The following is a 21,293-nucleotide window of genomic DNA, read 5'->3' as shown; positions in this document are numbered from 1 at the left end:
AAAGTTGAGAAAACTTGCCCTAGTCATGACCAATTATTTGGTGAGTCGACTTGACTTAATTATGGAAAATGACGCGATTTGTCTTGAGAACTTGTACTTGATTCCTCGTGCATGACTCAACTGAGTCAAACGGCTCGAGAAAAATCATCTGTTATCCGTTATAATAAACACATTTCGAGTTACTGACAATCACTGCTTACAAGTGTCCAGATGCAGACTTTCTAGCTTAGCAATGGCAGTAAGTCTGATTGCATAAATGCTCCGAACTTTTGGGAATGTGCCCTAAGCTAGATGCCGTATCTTTTGAGTAAAACTGACTATATCGGGGTTATCAGTGAAGTTTTATAGGTGTCTGCTAAAAAATATGATGCTGGTCGGAATCTACTTATTTACCGTCGAAAAGTGATGGGTGACTTTTCGGGTGATAACCTCATACAACCGTTGCATCTAAGAATTATTCTAGCAACGAGAAATCAAGTTTTGAGTGTGTTTTCTTCTTATTTTTGAAGACATGTGGCAATATTTTCCTAAACTTTCTACCTATCATCACTGGTAATCGATATACTCGAATATTGGACTCAACTCCCAAGGTAATACTCGGATTGGAGTCCAATCTCCCAGGTACTGTTGTTTGATTTTCCCCTGCCCCAATCATAACCTGTCGTCTGTGATAATTTCGGGATAAATAGCAGCCCACTGTCCGAAATCTAAGGTCTTTTTCTACAATAATTATTTTCAAGTTGAAATTACAGCATCGATGAGGTAGAAATCCAGTCTAGAATGAGCAACACAACAGCAATCTATTAGGTATCATATCAGATGGTACCGGTATGGTATTACTGAGAAAAGCGATAACTTGCACCTTCACAAACAACCCCAAATATATTCAGCCGATATCAAAAATATGGCATCTAGATTAAGGGTGTAGCCCAATTCTTCTGCTGAGGAGCGATTCTCTACCCACCAACGCTTTCGTTACTCAACTCACGCCAAAATCTATACTCACGCTCAAATGCGTTGGAATCAGCACTCAAATTTAAGTCAGCGCACCACCAGACTTGATTTCAATTCTTACATAAAGAGCAGCCAACTAGGCATTTTAGGCAACCCTCGCTGCAGGTTAGCCAAATACCGAGGAACCGGTACGGTCGTATTCGATAATAAAATACTGTTATTGCGTTCTGCTGAGCGAATGAAATCAGTGGCGCCTGCACCATTTCGACTTCTTGTACGGCATCTGTGTTTTACCGGAATGGTGACTTCTGCTGTGTGAATGCGTTAGCGTCAAGTTCCGTTATTGAGTGAGATGGCACTTGGGTTGATTTTGTTCCATATAATTTTATTATACAAAAGTCATGTCAACTGCCTTTTGAAATTTATAGATACAGAAATGGAATTTGAGTAATGCTTAGTTGAGGAGAAAAATTGGAATCCACCCTAAGGCACATTTCCAAAACTTCAGAGCATATATTTGAACAGCTGTATATGTACAACCATTACTACTCTTGGACATGAAATGAACTAGAACGGCCGTATCTGTACAGCTCTGAGCTATAAGATTAATATTCCCAGTGTATAAGTCGCGGATTAAAGTTCTCTAACTCCCCACCACCATTCCGTGATGCCACGAAAATTGCCGATTATTTTACATCTAATGGTCGACAACGATACTTCTTTTAAAGTGGGATATCAACTCACTATTTTTATATTGGTTTGTCACATTTTTTTATTTGAAACTGGATACTTGTGCCTGATCAATGGAGAGAGAGAGTGATATGGTATTCTTTTTCGCCTGCACCATCGCACTGGATTATATTGAAATAACTGTAGCGATCAATATATAGTACTCCGGTATTCTTTTCATTATGTAGGTATTGTGAATGACGCCACCCCAGTGGTTGGATACTTTGCAAGATCACTATTTGACGGCTTTGAATGGGACCTCGGTTACTCGGCAAGGTAATGTCACTTTCGGATTGTGATATTTGGTGATCTAATTATTGACATGCGATGTTCTTTCCAATTCTCTACTAGTTGCTTACGATTACCCCTGACGAATGTCAGCCGAAAATTTTCGGTTTTATTTCGATATCAATATAGCCTACTATTCAATTGAATATTGAAGTTCTGTACCTCCTAGAGCAGTGATTCCCAACCGCTGCCCGCAGATAGCCTTCTTGCGGCCCCCACAAAATATTAAGAAACCGCGTATTGACAAAAAATAAAATTTTATACTTATAAAATGCACGTACTTGGCTTGGAGTCTGGAGTTTTTAATTAGGATTGCAGGAAAGTCGTGAGTAGACCGCTAACGTCACGTCGCTGCTGTTTCAATGCAATGTGCCCTAACTTTCTAGATGGACGAGCAGTAGCTATAGATATAGGTATAGACATAGACAGCACCACAACTGCGGCACACCACACCCTCCAATTGGGGGGGGGGTAGTTCGTAGGGGGCTCAAAATAATTTCATGAATAAGCATAAATTATAGAGTATTTTTTGAAAATTTGTGCATCATTTTACTCTAGGCGTGATTTCTGCGGCAGCGAGAAACCTTGGCCGTAAAGAACTGTCCTTATGCTGACCGATGCTTCGTTATATATACAAAATACTCTCTCTGCAATCTGAACCTCACAAGACACATATCATCCCGCAGGAACAAATTATATTCCAGTGAAGAAATACCAATTTGAAATAGTGTGCGTCTCTTAGTTTAGTAGCCTACGGTTGGGCTATTCTATATTTTTTGATATAGCAGACAGGAGGTCACGAAATAACATCATGTTACGGGGTCATATCAACGGGCTCTACAGTGTCCAAGACACCTCACTCAGCTCTACCGGTAAATATGATTACATGAGCAGCGAGGACAAGAAATTGATAGCAATATATATGCAATTTCCAATAATATTGACCGATTTTATCATAAATTATCGAAAATTTCGCACTTGGCGCTGGCTCACTTAACGGTACAGCTAATTTCGTGGTAAAGGCGAACAAGGTGATAGGGGTAGGTTTTTCACTCTAGTTTTTTTTGGGTGGGAGGGGGCTCACGAAGTGCTCTTTCGTTCCTGCCAACGGATATGCGCCCAGAGATGTTTAATTATTATTGAGGGGTCCTACCTAATTATTATTGAGGGGTCAAACACAACTCCCTCGGCTCTACCTGTAAAAAAATTGATAGCAATATATATGCGATTCCCGATCATATTGACCGATTCAATTATGAATTACAGAAAATTTTCGCGCTTTGCGCGTTTAGGCAATAAAAGCTGACTCACTAAATGTCCCCGAAAGAAACATAATTGGTAGTCCTACAGCTCACGACCCAAGCGCCCGGATAATTTGAAAGCTACTGTCGTACTGATTCCAAAAATACAAATTGAAATCTCGCCAGGGCAATAAAACTGCTCCGAAATAGCCACCAAAGGTCGATTGCTCTGACCAATGGAGCGCATCAACACAATGACCATAACAATGGCCAATGGCTTCGAGCGATTGATCGGAACAATGCCAATTTTTATATTTTGATGACTATTTTGGGTCCGTTTCATTGCCCTGGTATTCGTGCGGACCCGACCGTGCTCTGAAATTCTAAATTTGGCCCCGACGCTGAAAAAGGTTGGGAACCACTGTCCTAGAGTCTGTTCGAATTTCTTCAGCATTTCGAAAACTTTGCAATGACGATTATTATTGTAAGATATTTGCTGACAACATGTATTTACATACCTACATTTGTGTTATGAAAAATCAAGTAGGCTTATTTATGAGTGGTCGGACATGAATAACTTTTTTCGTCTAATTTTTCTGGCTATTCGATAAAATTGTTATGTTGGTTAATAAATTTGATTCAATTATAACCTGTAGAAGTGAAGATATTGGAATGGAATAATTTTAAATTTAATGAAAAATAAAATAATAAAAAATTTTTCAAAATTTATGGATAACCCTATAATATTGTTATGTTGTCAAAAAACACGTGCCATGGTAAATTTTGTTGAATTCCAACCGTTAAAAGCAAGTTATTGGTGTTCAAAATTTGGGATTTTACATTATAGTATTTAGTTGGCAGTTTTATAATTAATTTGACCGTAAATACAATTTTTTTCAAATCCCAAATTTTGTCTTTCAATAACTTCTCTTTTACGAGAATTTCGTTTTTTTAGCCAAGCTAACAATTTGATCAGATAGCCAGACAAATTTGAATAAAATAATTGTTTTTCAACAACTCTATTGAACCTTGAGAGGAATTGTAGGTCGAAAATTTTAAAAATATATATCGAAATATTCAAATCCTTTTTACAGATTCGGACTGTACCACGTTGACTTTGATTCGATCGAAAAGACACAGACAGCAAAAACATGTTTGAGCTCTTACGCTGAAATCGTTCAAAACAACGGATTCCCCATCGAAACTAGCTTGGAAACCGGTGGTCTTACTCCGACTCTTATAACATGGACTGAACCTACAAACGCAGCATCGGTTTTCGCACAGGACAGAGTATTACCTGCGTCCACAGTTCCTTCACAAGCTAGCATGTCTGTTTGGCAGGTGAGGATTGCCTAAAATACTGCACAACAATTTTGGCCCCATTCAAACTGGCAGATGTGAGCATACAGGAGTTTGAAAATTTTGAATCAAAAAGCAATTAAAATGTTTTTGTTCAAATTTTTCTGTGAAATGGTTCTCAAACTTTTTTGGAAACCCCCCTTTATTATAGTGAAAAATTGCGCCCCCCTCCCCCACCCCCTTATCGTCATATCACAAAATGCAACCAGAACGATAGCAATCCTAATGAACAGTTTGTTGGTATGGAGGGTTTTTTTACCTAAAAAGCAGGAGGTTTCACCTAAAACTTCAAAATTTTGATCTTTTTTACATTAAAAAACTCAATTTTGACCAAATTTTGACCTAACTTATGCAAAATAGGTGTTTTCCGACAAAATGTTGGAATTGTACTACTTATCTTCATTTCTGGTCCGAACTGTCTGTCATTACGAAGTAGTTTGGCCCCAAAAAAACAACTTTGACTCGAAAACTGACAAATTTTTTATGAAAAAACTTTATTTTAACGAAATCTGGCCCTTTGAAGAATTCCAGTATTATGGTAGAAATAATTAAAGTTAGTTGTGGTACAACGAAAGATACTTTCGTACATTCACGGGCAGAAAGTGTCTGTCCTTACTATGTAGTTTGCCAATAATGGAGAAAGAACGTTCAACAGCTGCAGTTGTTGGCTGGCAACACTGAAGTTGTGCGTACGCTGCTGGTGACAAACCATGTTGCTTCATTCTGGCAATGTTGTCTACATCACAATTTTCATCATGCGCTTCTTGATATGAGAGCCATGCAATGCCCTGCCCACGCAGTCTTGCTTGAATTAGGATATTGCGGTACGTTGAGCTTAACACCATGTCAATTTATTTGTTCATTTGAATGTTTATGATTCACAATGAGCAGACAATAGGCCGTCTACAACGGTAGGCCTATAAAGTAGGCTACAAGCTCTAAAAATTTAAAACGATAAGTTCACCGAGCGTGCAAAATCTACGATACAAACGAAATGCAGGTTGCAAAAAAATTTTGACTTTGTAAAAAATTTTGACATATTTTGACCTAATTTTGACTTTTTTGACATGTGAAAAAAATTTCGCCCTAGTTATGACTGCTAATGAGAGAATTCTCAATTATGAAATTCGGACTCTACACAGAGCAATAACTATGAATTGGAGTGCATCACGCGAAGCACGGAATTTTTTTTAGTTTACCATAAATTCGCGTCCCCTTCAGATCATTTCACGCCCCCCAGTTTGAGAACCACTGTCACCCCATGAAATGGATAAGCTGTCTAATAGAACAATCCTTGACCTCCCTTCGATTCTACAGGTTGGAATCGAGTTAGATATTGTTACTCACCAACTCTGGTCTGATTTTATTCTATTTGAATCATGCACCGAGATGTTTAAAATTAATGCTGTTTTCCTCAAACAGTGATATGTAGGAAATTGTCGATATTAAAATGTTTTACACATCAGGAATTCAGTGGCGCGTCTGCTCGCGAAAGAGACGAGTTTCTGTACGATACCTTCTCGGACGAAATGAGATGGAGCACATCTACATCTGCGTACCAGGTTGGCCATATTTAGCACATATCAAATCTAGGGCATCAATCGAGCAGTAAGCTATGAGTCGAGTATTCAAGTATCTATAAATATCAAGTATGAATGAGGTGGAAAGTACTCATAAAAGTAATATCCCGGTGTACAGCCCTAATCAGACATAGACGTAGAAAATATGTTGGAATGTCAAGAAGAACTGATTTTCACTTTTGGGCAGATCATACAAACATTGGCCCATTCTTTTATTTACATCTTTACCAATATTGTATGTGATAATTTCTATACTTTTCTGTACTAACCGCAAGACGAATTTCGAAATTAAGCTCAATATATGTTATCCATAATCTACCGTAGTCAATTTCGATAAGATTATTCGCAAGATTTGCAATTGCATTTTGAATACCAATGTACAAATATTGAACAGATTGAAGGTGGTTGGGATTCAGACGGGAAAGGACCCAGCATCTGGGACACGTTCAGCCACATAACCCCATCCGTAATCGGCAACAATGACACGGGAGATGTTGCATGTGACAGTTACCATAAGGTACGTATGCGAAAGGAATTTTATCTGAATTAAAAGTGTATCTTTTGAGGTGAATGCCAGAGGTAGTGAAAGTAGTCAGAGTTGGTAATCAATTAGAAGTATTGCCATAAATTTTTGCTCAATTACAAAAAGTAAGTATTTTAGGCCTGGTTTTGTATCTGAAAACTGGTACGTAGAATTGGAAGAATTCTGCAATCCTAACCATTTAAGTACGCAAGTTAGCAAAATCTACTCAAGTACTCTGTTTAAAAGTGCTTCGTTGATGTCTACCTCTGGTATTTAGTAGTTGGTGTTCCAGTAGAGCAAATAGCGATTTCTTATTATGAGACTAGCTTATTTTGAAAAAAATATCAATGTAACAATAGCCTGATCACGCCTTGAGAATACATAGTCAGGTCTAGCCTAGACCGTCAATAAAAATGAGAACATAGAGACATATCATAAATCAGATTCGAATTAGAACACTTACATTTTTGCTGTTATTACTATACAGCCAGAATTATCCAGTTCACCAAGTTTGCCCCGAAGTTTAAAGTGCAGTGTCCAAGGTACTTCAAGGCCTGTCCTAGTCCAATTTGACTCCACAAAACTAACGATTTCGATAACATAATGTTTTCCAGGTGCAAGAAGACATCAATATGGTGAAATTACTTGGCGTGGATCAATACAGATTCTCCTTATCATGGGCTCGAATATTTCCCGATGGTGGAGTAGGGGACGCTGGCGTCAATATGCCTGGGGTTGATTATTATAGCTCTCTCATTGACGGACTTATCGCGATAGGCGTCGAACCGGTGGTTACTCTGTATCATTGGGACCTACCGCAGGTGAGTTTGCGAATTTTGTTTGTAGTACCTGTAAAAAATGTTTTTAATATCTCAATAAGCTGTATGTTTATTACGGTTGTTCCAAAACAACTTTTCTCCTCAAATTTCACTGACTACTTATTGGCTACATTTGAATTTAAAATATCCAAACTCCAGCAGCTTCGCTCCTATATATCTACATGAATTTAGCCAAAATTGTTTTAAAATGTATTTTTAAGCCAATTTTACAATTTTATTTAACGGCCAGTGAAATTTGACGATACATGGTTTTTGAACAACCTTAAATGGTATTCATTACAATCTTAGCCAGGGTATGAGAACTACAACAGTTTCAATGTTCCGAATTATATTAGAATTAGAATGACAGCTGTACATTTCATTCCAAATTATACTGGAATTGGATCAACTGAAACTAAATCGCTGTCTCACACAGATATCTGTATGTGTCAGGGTTGTAACCAAGTCACAAGGTTCTGAGACACAAGTCAATTTGACTTTTATACTTTTGACTCGAGTCAAGTCCAGTCATTTTAAATTCACCGCCTAGTCCTGTCCGAGTCCAAGTCATGGAGCAATGGCTCGAGTCCGAATCCAATTGTTGAGACTTGACTCTGAGTTCAAGTCATAGCGTTCACTGTTCACTTTTGAGATCAAGGCTGGTTCAACTCATGTCTGTGAAACTCTTGTGTGATATCGAAGACCTCGTGTTCATAATATACTCACTATTAACAGGTTTAGTCGAACAGATTCACGTGCGTGTTCTCCAAGTATTGGTCCTGATATACAAGAATCAAATCAAGTAATATAGCATGTCTCGAGTCACGCGCCATGCATCGAATACAAGTCGAGTCAATACAAAAATTGACTCAAGTCAAATCGAGTCATGTGCCATTTTAAAGAAATTCATTCGAGTCAAGTAGAGTCGAGTCACTTTCCATTTTTAGGAAACTGATTCGAGTCAATTCGAGTCAACTAAAACTTGTGACTCGTGTTTGATTCTAGCCGAGTCATAACAACCTTGGTATGCATGTCTGAGGATTTTTTTCCGGCATAATCATTCAAGTTTTATTTTTCTATGATATCATTTCTGCGCTTCACAATATCTGCCTACATTTGTCTAAACAAGGCAGATTTTAAATGTGCTTTGAAATATTTCATTTTACGCAGGCCATTGAAGACGTTGGCGGGTTGCGGAACGAAACCTTTATCGATTACTTTGAAGCTTACGCCGATTTTGCGTTCGCCACCTACGGAGACAGAGTCAAGTTCTGGATCACGTTCAACGAGCCATACGTGGTTTGCTGGCTCGGGTGAGAATCATTTCAACTTGCGATTGTGACATCAGATCGCCATCCTAGTAGAATCCAGTTCCAGCAGAGGTGTTCTGTGTGGTTGTTTTTCAAATTTTGCTGGTTACCCTACGAATGTTAGGTTGCCCGAAAACGATGCACATCAATCTTGGCTCAATTGCAGCGTGTATAAGCGAAGTTATTGGGGGCAGGAAATTTGAGATTTATTTTTCAGTGCTGTAACGAATTGATCTATTTTGGGGCTACTTTGAGTAGATTTTTGACTATTACTTATCAAGGTGGTGCTTTCAGCTCTAATTGAATTGAATTTTTTCAAGACAAAGCTCTGTATTGGTGCGACTTTAAGAAGTAGGAAGCCATTTTGTTTTCATCATTTTCATGGGTGAAATTATCATAATACATTCAGGTACGGTCTTGGAGTATTCGCCCCTGGCGATAATTCTGAACCCGGCATCACCCCGTACGTGACAGCTCACAACCTGATCAAAGCCCACGCTCGGGCATTCCGACTCTACGATGCCAAGTACCGGGCCACGCAGGGCGGCGTGCTGGGCATGACCATGAGCACGGAATGGGCAGAACCGAGTGACCCGTCAAATCCGGATGATGTAGCGGCCGCTGATCGATTTGTGCAGGTTATTTGGAAGATGTATTTTATATATCTACTCAGACTTGGACAAATATATAGTTCTAATTATAATTCTAGTTCTCTAACTCATCATCATTGGTTAACTAGCCTAATTAGAGCCAAAAACCTCATTCTAATCTAATTTCGCACAAGTTTCTTTGTTGCAATTCTAATTTTACTGAAAATGCTACAGGAGAAATGTAGCGCGCGTAACGAGCCAAGCTACCTGTACAAACATTTTGCCATTCTCGTGCTTATGAGGATGAATTCTGATTCGATATAAAGTGAATTCCAAGTTTTCGCGAATTCTAATTCCAGTCTAATTTGCAGAAAATCTGTCTTGCTATAATTGTACTTTTAATCTAATTCGAAAAAAAATTTGCAGCTATAATTCTAATTCCAGTTTAATTTGGAAAAAATCTGTCTAGCTATAATTATACTTTTAATCTAATTTGAAGAAAAATTGTAGCTATAATTCTATTTCTAGTTTAATTTGGAATAAAAATTTCTGGCTATAATTCTAATTTTAATCTAATCTGGATAAAACTTTGCCACTTTAATTCTAATTCTAGTCCCATTTGGAATAAAAATGTCTGGCTAGAATTCAAGTTTTAATCTAATCTGGAAAAAACTTTGTAGCTATAATTTTAATTCTAGTTTAATTTGGAATAAAAATTTCTGGCTGTAATTCTAATTTTAATCTAATCTTGATAAAACTTGGTAGCTATAATTCTAATTCTAGTCCTATTACGAGTAAAAATTATCTGGCTAGAATACAAATTCTAATCTAATCTTTAAAAAACTTTGTAGCTATATAAGCTCACGGTGATAAATGTACCCTGGATTCAGCAATTACAAACCGTTCAATGTTTTGTTTTCAGTCTATTCTGGGTTGGTTTGCTCATCCTCTGTTCAAGAATGGCGATTATCCTGACAGTCTGAAATGGCAAGTTGGCAACAAAAGTGAATTGGCTGGTGAGGGAATGCGATTTTCGCAAATATATTGCATGAGACACAGGTTGTACTATTCGAATGACGAATGCCAGATGCTTCACCTGTAGAATTACAGAATTCATTGGGGCTCACACTCATCTACTGGAGTTCTAGGAATCATGTTTTATTGGGATCTGTATCCAATCCTGTTCGATGAATACTGAATCTTGATCCAATTCAGATCCTGGTTTGGTCTTGATGGTGAAATTCGATCCAAAATTATCCTGATCAAGGCTGAGCAATGAGCATCTATTGCGCCTGCTGCTTTCCTATTTATTCGTCGACAATACATTAAATTTATTGAAATATTGTAGTGAATGGTATTGAATTAATATGTCCACAAATGCATCGAATGTTTCGAATGTAAATTCAGATCCAATATTGTTTCAGAATACTTGCCGGATTTCTTTGGCTTACTGGCTATAATTATTATCCAACACACAGTGACCTTGGACACATACACACCATCTACAGCAGAGGTCTCAAACACGCGGCCCGCGAGAGCATTTTGTGCGGCCCGCGACGAGATTTTGGAATTTCAAGTATTCGACAATATATTCCAGTGCCACATATCATTTTTAGATATAAGAACTTGAAGTTTACCCTAAAACTTCTATAAAACACTGAATTCTCAACAAACTACACTATCACATCACTTTTAAAAGCTACCATGCGGAAGAAGATCACCTATTACGTCACATTTCTAGTTCATAATGATAAAACATGACCCGTTGATGATTCGTGACTGAAATTTGTGATTTGGTTTTGTGCGATCTTTCGTAAAATTACTCGATTTCGGATTAAATGGGTGGCTAAATAAAACTGAGTCGAGTTGAGTCGAGTCAGACGTTAAAATCAGAGAAGGACTTGCGACTCAGAACGGTGACTTGGCAATCCTACGGATGCAACAATCTATGAAACTGTCATGGGAAATAGTAATATATCAAAAGGTCGTAGCTTGCGTTGCGTAGGGTATATATAGCTATCTAATCAGGTCAGTATGGCAACCATCGGCATTATGTGACCCCCGTGACGTATAGTTGGTTACATGCTAGGTGTTGTCTGATCTCTTTATCCATGTTATTATCGGTGGTGAGTAAGGTAGTAGCACGCTCCATAGCTGTAACACCAATGAATTCATCGGCGATTGGACATTTCTATTCCAGGGGTTCTTAACCAGGGTCCGTAGACCCTTTCGGGGTACGGAGCTCGACATCATGGCGTACGAGATGCATTGTAGAGTTAGGCCTATATGCTGTGGAATACTTTCTTGACCAATTTATTCAACTGGAAAATGGTCTTTGCACCACGCGCGATTTTACGTGTATGGGCTTTCTAATTTTAATATATAGGTACAATCAGAAATTGTGTTGAAAATGAACAGGGGCTACGAGAAATCTTATTGGAAGCACGAGGGGTACGCTCGCTCAGGTTAAGAAACAATGCTATTACTATTACTCAATCCTGAGTATATTTAAGTTGTTATTGATATGGTCCAATAATAATCGAAGGCAAAATTTGACGCTGCTTTAATTTGACTTTTGCAATGACATAGTAACAATAGCCTACTTATCACGACTATCATAACCCGGATTAGGCTACACCGCTCAAATGCTCTGATATCAGATCAATCTTCAGCAGATTTTAAAATATTCTACATAAAATTGTGGCACGTCAAAGGTCCACTAGCTGCAAAATTATAACCCGACAGTTTGATGATGTCATGATCAATGTTCCCTCTAATTTTTAACGCATCTGCGCACACTCACCAACTCATTGCGCAGACCCCTGGACAACGGTGCGGAACGACTAAAAAAAAGGTCATCACTTCGGATTTTTTTGTGCGCAACTTTGATTTTCTGTGAGCAGAGACCTTGTCAGCACTGCGCATTTGCGCACGTGCGCAGCTCAGAGGGAACATTGGTCATGATGCATCCTATCGCCTTAAAAATTTAATTCCTCATCAAACTCTCAGATCAGTCTACTATGCCTTAATTCACTGCTATCTTATTTATGGGATCCTAGTTTGGGGACCTGCTGCGAAAAAACATCTGCAGAAATTGCAAGTCTTGCAAAACCGAGCCATACGAATTCTCTGTCGGAAATCTAGATATGAGAATTGTAATAGCATGTATCGTAGCGTTGGAATATTGAAAGTGGAAGACGTTTTCAAATTTGAGGTAATGAAATTCATGCATAGCTATCATCAGGGTGAACTGCCACTATATTTTGATAATCTGTTCAAGATACCTTCAGATACCCACCAACATCATACCAGATTTTCTTCTAACTTGTCTCTGTCTGTGCAACACCACTCTACCAGTCTAGTACAAAATTCAATCAGTTTTATTGGTGTCAATGTTTGGAATAAGCTGCCACCTAATCTCCGCAATTTAGACTCTTGTGCTTTTAAAAAACAATGTTTTTATTCTCTTATCTCTAACTACCGCTAAATTGTATTTGTGTTGTATTTCAAATTGGTCCGTGATACTGTGTCTTATTTTTCCTATCGTTCGTTGGTTTATTTTAATTTAATTTAATTTTATATTTTTTCATTAGTTATCGACTGTGAAAATTGCTCCTGTCCCGGGTGGCTCGGCTCTGAAGACTATGTCATATCGAGCCTCCCGTCTACCTTGCATGTCGCATTTCACTGTTACATATTTGTAGTGTTATGTTGATATGTAATGTATACGAATAAAGATTCTCTCTCTCTCTCTCATTATGATGAATGATGATGATGATGATGATGAACAAATAACGCCCGGCATAAAAACAATTTTATTCAATTACTTGAAAATATGATTTTTTTTTCTGTGTCAAGCGTAAATAATACAATAGTAAATTACATTTTCATGATAATTGTAGAATGCCTGTCTTCAAGTTCCCGTCAAATAAGACCTACGGCCTACTTGGAAATTATCCGTTGAATATCTCTATTATTGGTGGTGCGGCCCGCGGCGTCATCAAAACTAAGAAATTGACCCGCGAGCACATTTGAGTTTGAGACCTCTGATCTACAGGATATTGCCCGAAACGCGATGAATTTTTTTTTGTGGCAAGAAATTAAACAAACATTGCATGCATCGTTACGTTACATACTGGTGCTGTCGCGACCCAAAATTATACCCCAAACATGGGTCGCGACCAATGTTCCCTCTAAGCTGCGCGTGTGCGCAATTACGCAGTGCCGCAGCGCTGACACAGTCTCTGCGCACAGAAAATCTAAGCTGCGCACAAGAAAGCCGAAGTGATGCCTTTTTTAGTCGTTACGTACTGTTATCCAAGGGGCCGTGTTGTGAGTTGGTGAGTGTGCGCAGTCTCATGAAAAATTACAGGGAACATTGGTCGTGACGACACACTTTAAGAACCCCTGTATTAGAACATGTGTCATTTTACACAGGGCTTTCGCAGTCCAGACTTCCCGCTTTTACGGAAGCAGAGAAAGAAATGGTCAGAGGCACGTGGGACTATTTCGCCATCAACGGATACACGACAAGAATTGTTTCCAGCCAGCTCAAGCCCGTTAACGGCTCCTATGAAGATGACAGAGACACTCATGAGGTAATCCGAGCATGCCAGCCTTCTACAGACTACTTGATTTTCAAAATACGAAATTAGAACCAGACCTACTCCCTTTAAAAACTTTATTCAAAATGAAGGCTCACAATATCCGTATCACGTGGATTACAGGTAATTGTATGTTTTATTGCAAGAATCATTCTTCACTCAAGATGTGAATAGGGTTGTAATGACTCGACCTGTACTCAAGGCATTGCGCATGACTCGACCAAGTTATATGATTGACACATTTTATATGACTTACTGAAGTATCGAATACACCCAGAAACTGTCTTTTATCTGTTTGTATGAACATATTTGGAGTGAGAAGAAAAGAGTGTATTGTGAATCCGAGGCCTTCGATGTTATCCCTTCGATTCACAAAAATGAGTTGAACCTAACTTGAATTCGATACTGAACAGTAAAGATTGTATGAATTGGACTCGACTCTTAACGCTTTGACTCGGACTCGAGCCGTTGCTCACTGAGAGGTGAATTTAAAATGACTCGACTTGACTCGAGTCAAAACTATTGAAGCCAAATTGACTTGTGACTTGGTTACAACCCTGGATTTGAATCTACCATCAGTCGCCTGCTTATTGCTTTAGGCGGTTAGGACTGTTGTTCCTGAAATTATAGGTAGCCACATATTATGATTTTACCATACGGGTACAGATTACCCTATTATACACACATATTTCAAATACGTTCATTGCAGGCTAACGGTTACAAATGAATCCACCGCTTTCAGAGAATGCAAGGTTTGTAAAGCCATACTAGTACGCATTGCGAGAGAATATTGTAAGCATGTTTACGTACGAATGGATATTGTGGGCCGCTACGCAAGCCAAAGCGAGCGTTGCAAAAATGGTCAAGTAGTTATGTTTGACGTAATAGGCCAGACCGTTTAGAAGTGTTCGAACAAACAATACTAAGCTTTACGGGGAGTGCGAATGGGCGAAACGATCTATATGCCATACACATCGTTAGGTTATACGTACAATGCGATGTCATGAACAGATAGGAGGATGTCGAACGACACGCATCAGTAGCGATCCTTTACTCTAACATCCCTCGGCCTAGAGTGCCCGATGTCACAGTTCTTTTCGGTGTTGATCTTTTCCATTGCTTGTGAGTGCTTTCTTTCGCCAGGTCTTTTTCTGACCAATCGTTTCGCGGCTCACTTTCAATCTTATAAACAATTTCATCATTTTAAAACACCACAAGATTGCGATATAATGATAGATGGGAGGGTGCCGAAACGATTCGGAATAGTATTTAATCAGATAGCCGCCGTGGCTGCCTACTGTACACTGGGTTTAAGAAAGGATAACAAAAAAGGAAGCGACGAAATTGAATGCGGCATGTGTCGGTAGGCGCGGTCGATATGTTAGATTTCGGTCGGGTAATCTTGAGGGTTGATTAGCCGATGTAAAGAGAAGACATGCACGCTGGATGAAAAATAAAAGAAGATTATGCAAAAGGACAAGTGACAAAATGATGGTGGCTTGTGATGGAAGGCGAGATCGATCAGTCGCGTCGTGGTCCGGTAAACTTGAGGGCTAACTGCTATGCTTGTATTTCATCTTGAATGTGGAAATGCTCGAATACCGTTGGATAGCCGGCGAGATACTGTTCCATACGTCAGGTCCGGCATATTTGATAGAGCGATGATCTTTCACATCGACCATATGGTAGTTGGACGCGCGTGTTTGTGGCGGTCAAGACGTTGAATCCAAAGTGATCAATGCCATGTTACATTACTGGAACAGAGCACAGTCGATTTAACGTAGCAGAATTATGCGAGACCAGTACATCTTAACTGGGGTTCTCTAGATGTTGCAGCGCCGAGCTCTCTCTGTCCTATCCGTTATGGAATATTACCACATCACGTGACTTCTATTCACCGTTGGTATAAAACCAAGTGCATGTCGTATATTGGCCCTTGAGAATATGAGACATATGTGTAATACAAAACCTACTGTTTGATTTATCCGTACAATATATATCCGGAAAAGACAAATGGTCGTCTGTTGAACTGCTAGTCAAGAACTCATTCGTCAGGACGTTCGTACCAGCCATTCCGCCGCAGTTGAGTATATTTGTAAGTCGTTATCCGTGGTCAACGGACTCGCTGTATAACCTCACAGGCTATTGGACACGACAAACGTTCTATAATGTCACGTCAAGAAACACGACTATAGCGGAAGTCACATTGATTTGCAGTAGATATTCATTATAGCATCGCTTTGTTTTGTGTGAAGGTCATGTTTTAATTGTATTGTTTTTGTAGCGCCCTTGTTGATACACAGTTCGTGTTTTCACCATACTCTGTGGTGGATTTTTGTCTTTGTAATTAGTCGAAAATTGGGATTCGCCGAAGGCTTGCAGATTAGCGTAAGGGTTTGCCGGCTTCGTAAAAGTTCCAAGAGCCAGTCTGTAAGCCAGGGGTCGCCAACTCAAGACGGGTCGCAGGCCACTTCAAATTTCGTGGAGGACGCAAGAATTCAATATTTAGACTAAGTAGGCCACACCGTATAGCAACCACTTTTACGTTAGTACAACGCTGTGCTCTTTAACGTTGGCGACGAGCACAGTTCCAAGAAAAGAAGTCATATTATATTTAAGAAAAAAGAATTCAACGAAAATAGCATGATGATCAATTTTATTTGGCACTGTGAGTTGCGCACGATACCTTTCAAGGCTTTCCGGCTACCAATGAATATATTTTGTGACTAGCGAGACGCGGTTTTCCACGCGTCTACAGTCTCTGGGCCATTGCAAAAGGCAATATGCCCATTCATATCAGCTGATTCTCCCTCGATGGAATGCTGTTGCCATCGACAAAGCCGTTTTAGCTAGCGAGGAATAAAGTGATGTTTGGACCCAGCTAATTTTGCAAGAACAACAACAATATTTTTAAAACTGAAATCAATTTTGGCATTTCAAAATGCTTTATTTAGCGTTCTACCGAAATCCGAAATCAGGTCGCGGGATTCCAAATATGACCTCGCGGGCGGCGTGTTGGTAACTGCTGCTGTCAAGTCTGAATAATTACTTGCTGTTAAGTGTGAATAATTACTTCTTTATATGCTCGAGATCTTCACGATCCTCAGCTAAACTACATGATAACTTGCATGTAGTCTTTTATAAGGTTCGTTGGACATAGGGCTCTTTCAATATCAATACAAACCTTTTCTTGTCAAATTGTTAAAAGCATTGGCGTTCTATTGGTCTTAATGAAAACAATTCTCGAGAATGATGAGAAGTTGTCAGGAGGGCGATATATCATTTGATAGGAGGAAGATATGTCATGATTATCAACATGAGATTCCTCGAGCATCATATCGTTGGATACTGACCCTAGTTCAACTCATATAAATGTCCCATGGTTGATGTAGCGGTCGCTGCAACGACTTGTTGCAAGACACGCTGGTATAGTGCTTGATTGGAGTCGATGCTACAGTTCCTGTTGTACGCACTAGTCGACTGACTAATGACCGGTCTGAGTTCTCTTGCAATCCTGATCCCACACGCAGACCCAAGGAGCTTTCATTAATAACACAGAACAACCAAATAGTAGTAGGTAGTGGTCAGAAACTTGTGGATTTACCAGGATCAAATCATACTGCAATATATTAACAAATATAGAAAGAACAAAATCAAATTAATTTAATTGTCTTTCGTCTATATACGATGTTGCGACTGAAGCGCGAGCACGCCCCGCTACCTTGGTGATCTCTCAAAGCATGTGCTTCGCACACTACTTTGTCAATAAGATAATGGCCGAGAGAAACGAGGTTAGGTGCAGGGGTACGTGAGAAGATTATTGGCACCCTGGTGGGCCAGTTGTTACAGTTGAATTACCTCCACTGGACCATCATCATCATCTCCATCTTATTATTTTTTTGTGAAATCAATCCAACACAAGATTGCGATATGATGAATAGATGGCAGGGTGCCGAAACGACTTTAAGTCGTCTTCTAATCAGGCACCCACCTTGGCCTACAGCATGTAAGTAAGATGCATGTTCACTGAATTTAAGAAAGGATAACATAAATGGAAGCGACGAAATTGAATGCTTCATGTGTCGGTAGGCGAGTTTAATATGTCAGAGAGGGGTCTGATAATCTTGAGCGCTGACTAGTATTGAATCAGTAGAAATTGCTTGTATTTCCATTTGAATGTGGACAACTGGACATGGTTGACGACTGTCGGATAGCCGGCGAGATCATCATCATCATTGGTTTATTAGCAATTTTATCAGTTCAATACACCACAAAAAATGCGATACAATGAAAAAAAAAGGACGATGTCGAAGCGACTAGGAGTTGTCTATGGAATCGGACACCCACCTTGGCCTAGGCCAGGGGTTCTCAAAGGGTGGGCCACAGAGCATTTTGAGGTGGGCCACGAAGCTATTTAGTAAATTTTAGGATTATTGTAAGTTTAGTGATATTTGTTATGTTAAACGCTAGAAATATATTCATAAACTTTTCATCCGACTTTGCTGAGACGTAGTGGCACGTATGGAGTCAGCATGTACAAGTCGAAAACGGGAGGGACAAACGGCGGCTTTTTCCACTGGCTATGGCAACCTACGGCTAACAGCAACTAAAGTATAATTTCGAGTATATGATAACCGGAAGGTAATGCTGAAGTAACTAGTATTCCGGCAGGGTCATATGTCGTATGCCGTTGAAAAGGGGCGCAATGAACTCGGAATGAAGTGTAATTGATGTATAGATTTACTGTACTTCGGCAGGTCATATTATTGTAGCCATAATTGAAAATTATTAGCAACTTCTGGTGAAGGCATACTGCACCACCGCAACGAATCGTAAGAGATTGAGGATTTAGCGAAGCGCAATAATCTTTGGAGTCGGTTTAAAATTTCTGGCCTGGAAATCATTGGACATAATGTAAGAGTCACATGAATTGATTGTATCATTGGATTGAATATTCTGACGTCACAATTTCAGTTGGTTACAAGACATACAATGTACAGCACGCATATTAAAAAAACTATTTCTCCACTTCTCTGTAGCATCCCATTCACCAAAGAATTGTTTGAAGTGGGCCCAGAATGATTATATTATTCCCCACAATAGTGGAACTAAAATCCCAATCACACAGTGGATGCGTGGCTTTGATCATTGTGTTTCGCGACGCTAATGGAGCAACGGACGATAATAATATACACATGAGTTTTAGCCTATGATCTACCAGGGCCGTGACTGCCGCACCCAAGTCCCCAATTGGCGGAGCTCGAAGGGGCCCAAGATTATTTCGTTGGTCGTTTCTAGGGGGATATTTATTCAACTCAAAAATTTTCGTCGCGCTTGGCGCGATTTCATGTCCCTGCAGGTCTAGATTTAAATATCATCAGTCAATTAAGAGAAAATGCGCATGTTTCAGAGAAATAGGCATATCGGCGCCGTGGACTACCACGCATTGATCTAGGAAAGGAGGTGGGCCACAGCACATTTTCAAACTGGAAAATGGGCCACGGCCAAGAAAGGGCTGAGAACCCCTGGCCTAGGCGATGTAAAGAGGAGGCATGCACACTGAATGAAAGTAGTAATTGCTTGTATTTCGACTTGAATGTGGACATGCTCGTCGACTGCCGGATGGCCGGCGGGATACTGTTCCACACATCAGGTCCAGCATATTTGATAGAGCGATGATCTTTTCGGTCGATCATATGATATTTGGACGACGTGGACGCGCGTGTGTTGTACTTGTGCGCTTTTGATTCAGAGGTAAAGAAGTCATTGAAGTATTCGGGGCAACGACCGCGGTGAAACTGATACATAAACTTGGCGATTTCTAGTTTCCGCATATCTTCTATGTTTAGGACGCCGAATCTCTTCAGCAGCGACTTATTGGATGGGCAGCCGGATGATTCGGAGTACTTTATGCTGTAGTTTCTGCAGTGGCTTGAGTGCAGTTTTACTGGCAGCCCCCCAACAGAGGATGCCATAATGTAACTTAGATTGGATTAAGGATTTAAAGAGTATCAGAAGAACCCAAGCTGGCATGAAGCGCCCAAGGCTGTAGAACAGATCCTATTCCACACTATACATGCCTGACATAAGGGCATAAAATTTCATTACTCTAAAACTCATCTTGTACTACGTGGAAATAACATTCACGTAAGAATAGAAACTGTTTTCCCAGCTGGCCGTATGGTGACCAATATCTGTGATTCTTGACCTTGCTACGCGTACACGTACATCCCACCTATGTGCATGTGCACTGTGCAGCGTGTACGGTGCAAATTTGGCGTTGATAGATTGAATAGAATACGCTGAGCCGAAGCTAGCGCTGCGAAAATTCTTGAAGTAGTTTTGAGCAGAACTAGTGGCAAGAAATGTGTATATCTGAACAAACATTACTAACGTTTACGGTGAGTACAACATTACAATCCGCATTCAGCAATAGTGACTTAGCGATGAATAAACACTAGACTATTTCAGTCTATATATACATTGTGCAGCTATGATGAGTACGCTACATCACGGGGTCAGGGCACAGAGTATGACACACTGTATTACCGTACCGTTTTAACCATTTGAGGCGGTTTCATATCGAGATGGGTATGACAAGATTTCTTACGTTGTATATTAATGATGTCATCTAATACTGTGCAAGGCTGTTACCCAATGATTAGCCGGGTAGTAATTGCCTAATCAAATTGGACTATGTATTGGCCTGCGCTAAAGTTAGACTTCCATACGCAAAAGTCGCTTTCGATATATATGCTGATTTCCACGGTATATCTTGATTGTATAAGCTAGCGATGAGCAAATTTTTAAGGCTGTCACTCAATGATCAGGGTAGTATTTGCCTTTTGCTAATCGACTATGTACACTGTACACCAGGGCCGGCCAACCTTTCCAGCCAAAGGGCCACATCCGATTGACGAAATATTGCGCGGGCCACTTACCGCGCGAAGCGCGAAAATTTTTTGAAGTTCATAGGTCAATAATATTGTCACTTGACTATATTGCGGGCCTGCCGTATATCGCTGAGCTAAGTTTGCAAGGACTGCGAGGGCTATTCGGCGCATGGACATATCGATATCGAAAGCTGCGACCAACATGCGTCAATCTTTCCGTGCCTAGGTTTCATAGTCAACGATCTTACTGCAAGCGCAAACGCAAAATCGCATATGTTGAACGACACTTTGTCCCGTAATTGCGAATATAGTTAGACTCAATCTGATACATCAGGCGTTCTTCCATTTTCACAAAAAGGGCAACAATATTAAAAACAAGGAATCGAGTGACAACATGTTGCGGT

At 39.8% G+C, this 21,293-nt stretch overlaps 1 protein-coding gene and 1 long non-coding RNA gene across 2 annotated transcripts in view; one reads left to right on the top strand and one right to left on the bottom strand.

Annotated features, from left to right (window-relative positions):
* LOC145445470 (uncharacterized) overlaps window positions 1–21,293 on the bottom strand; it is a 153,681-nt gene that overhangs the window by 45,788 nt on the left and 86,600 nt on the right. The window lies entirely within an intron of this gene.
* Window positions 1–21,293, top strand: part of LOC145445474 (uncharacterized) — a 142,026-nt gene that overhangs the window by 99,378 nt on the left and 21,355 nt on the right. The window contains 9 exon segments of the mRNA XM_080323667.1: window positions 1,872–1,959; window positions 4,307–4,553; window positions 6,038–6,133; window positions 6,546–6,668; window positions 7,289–7,495; window positions 8,663–8,805; window positions 9,212–9,440; window positions 10,315–10,408; window positions 13,830–13,990. Coding sequence (XP_080179793.1) covers window positions 1,872–1,959; window positions 4,307–4,553; window positions 6,038–6,133; window positions 6,546–6,668; window positions 7,289–7,495; window positions 8,663–8,805; window positions 9,212–9,440; window positions 10,315–10,408; window positions 13,830–13,990 — 1,388 coding nt within the window.

This window comes from Botryllus schlosseri, chromosome 8, assembly GCF_051294905.1.
Source record: "Botryllus schlosseri isolate E-star chromosome 8, Bs_hap1, whole genome shotgun sequence".
NCBI classification, from domain to species: Eukaryota; Metazoa; Chordata; class Ascidiacea; order Stolidobranchia; family Styelidae; genus Botryllus; species Botryllus schlosseri.
Note: the sequence above shows the minus strand (reverse complement) of the source record. Positions and strands in the feature narration are given on the sequence as shown.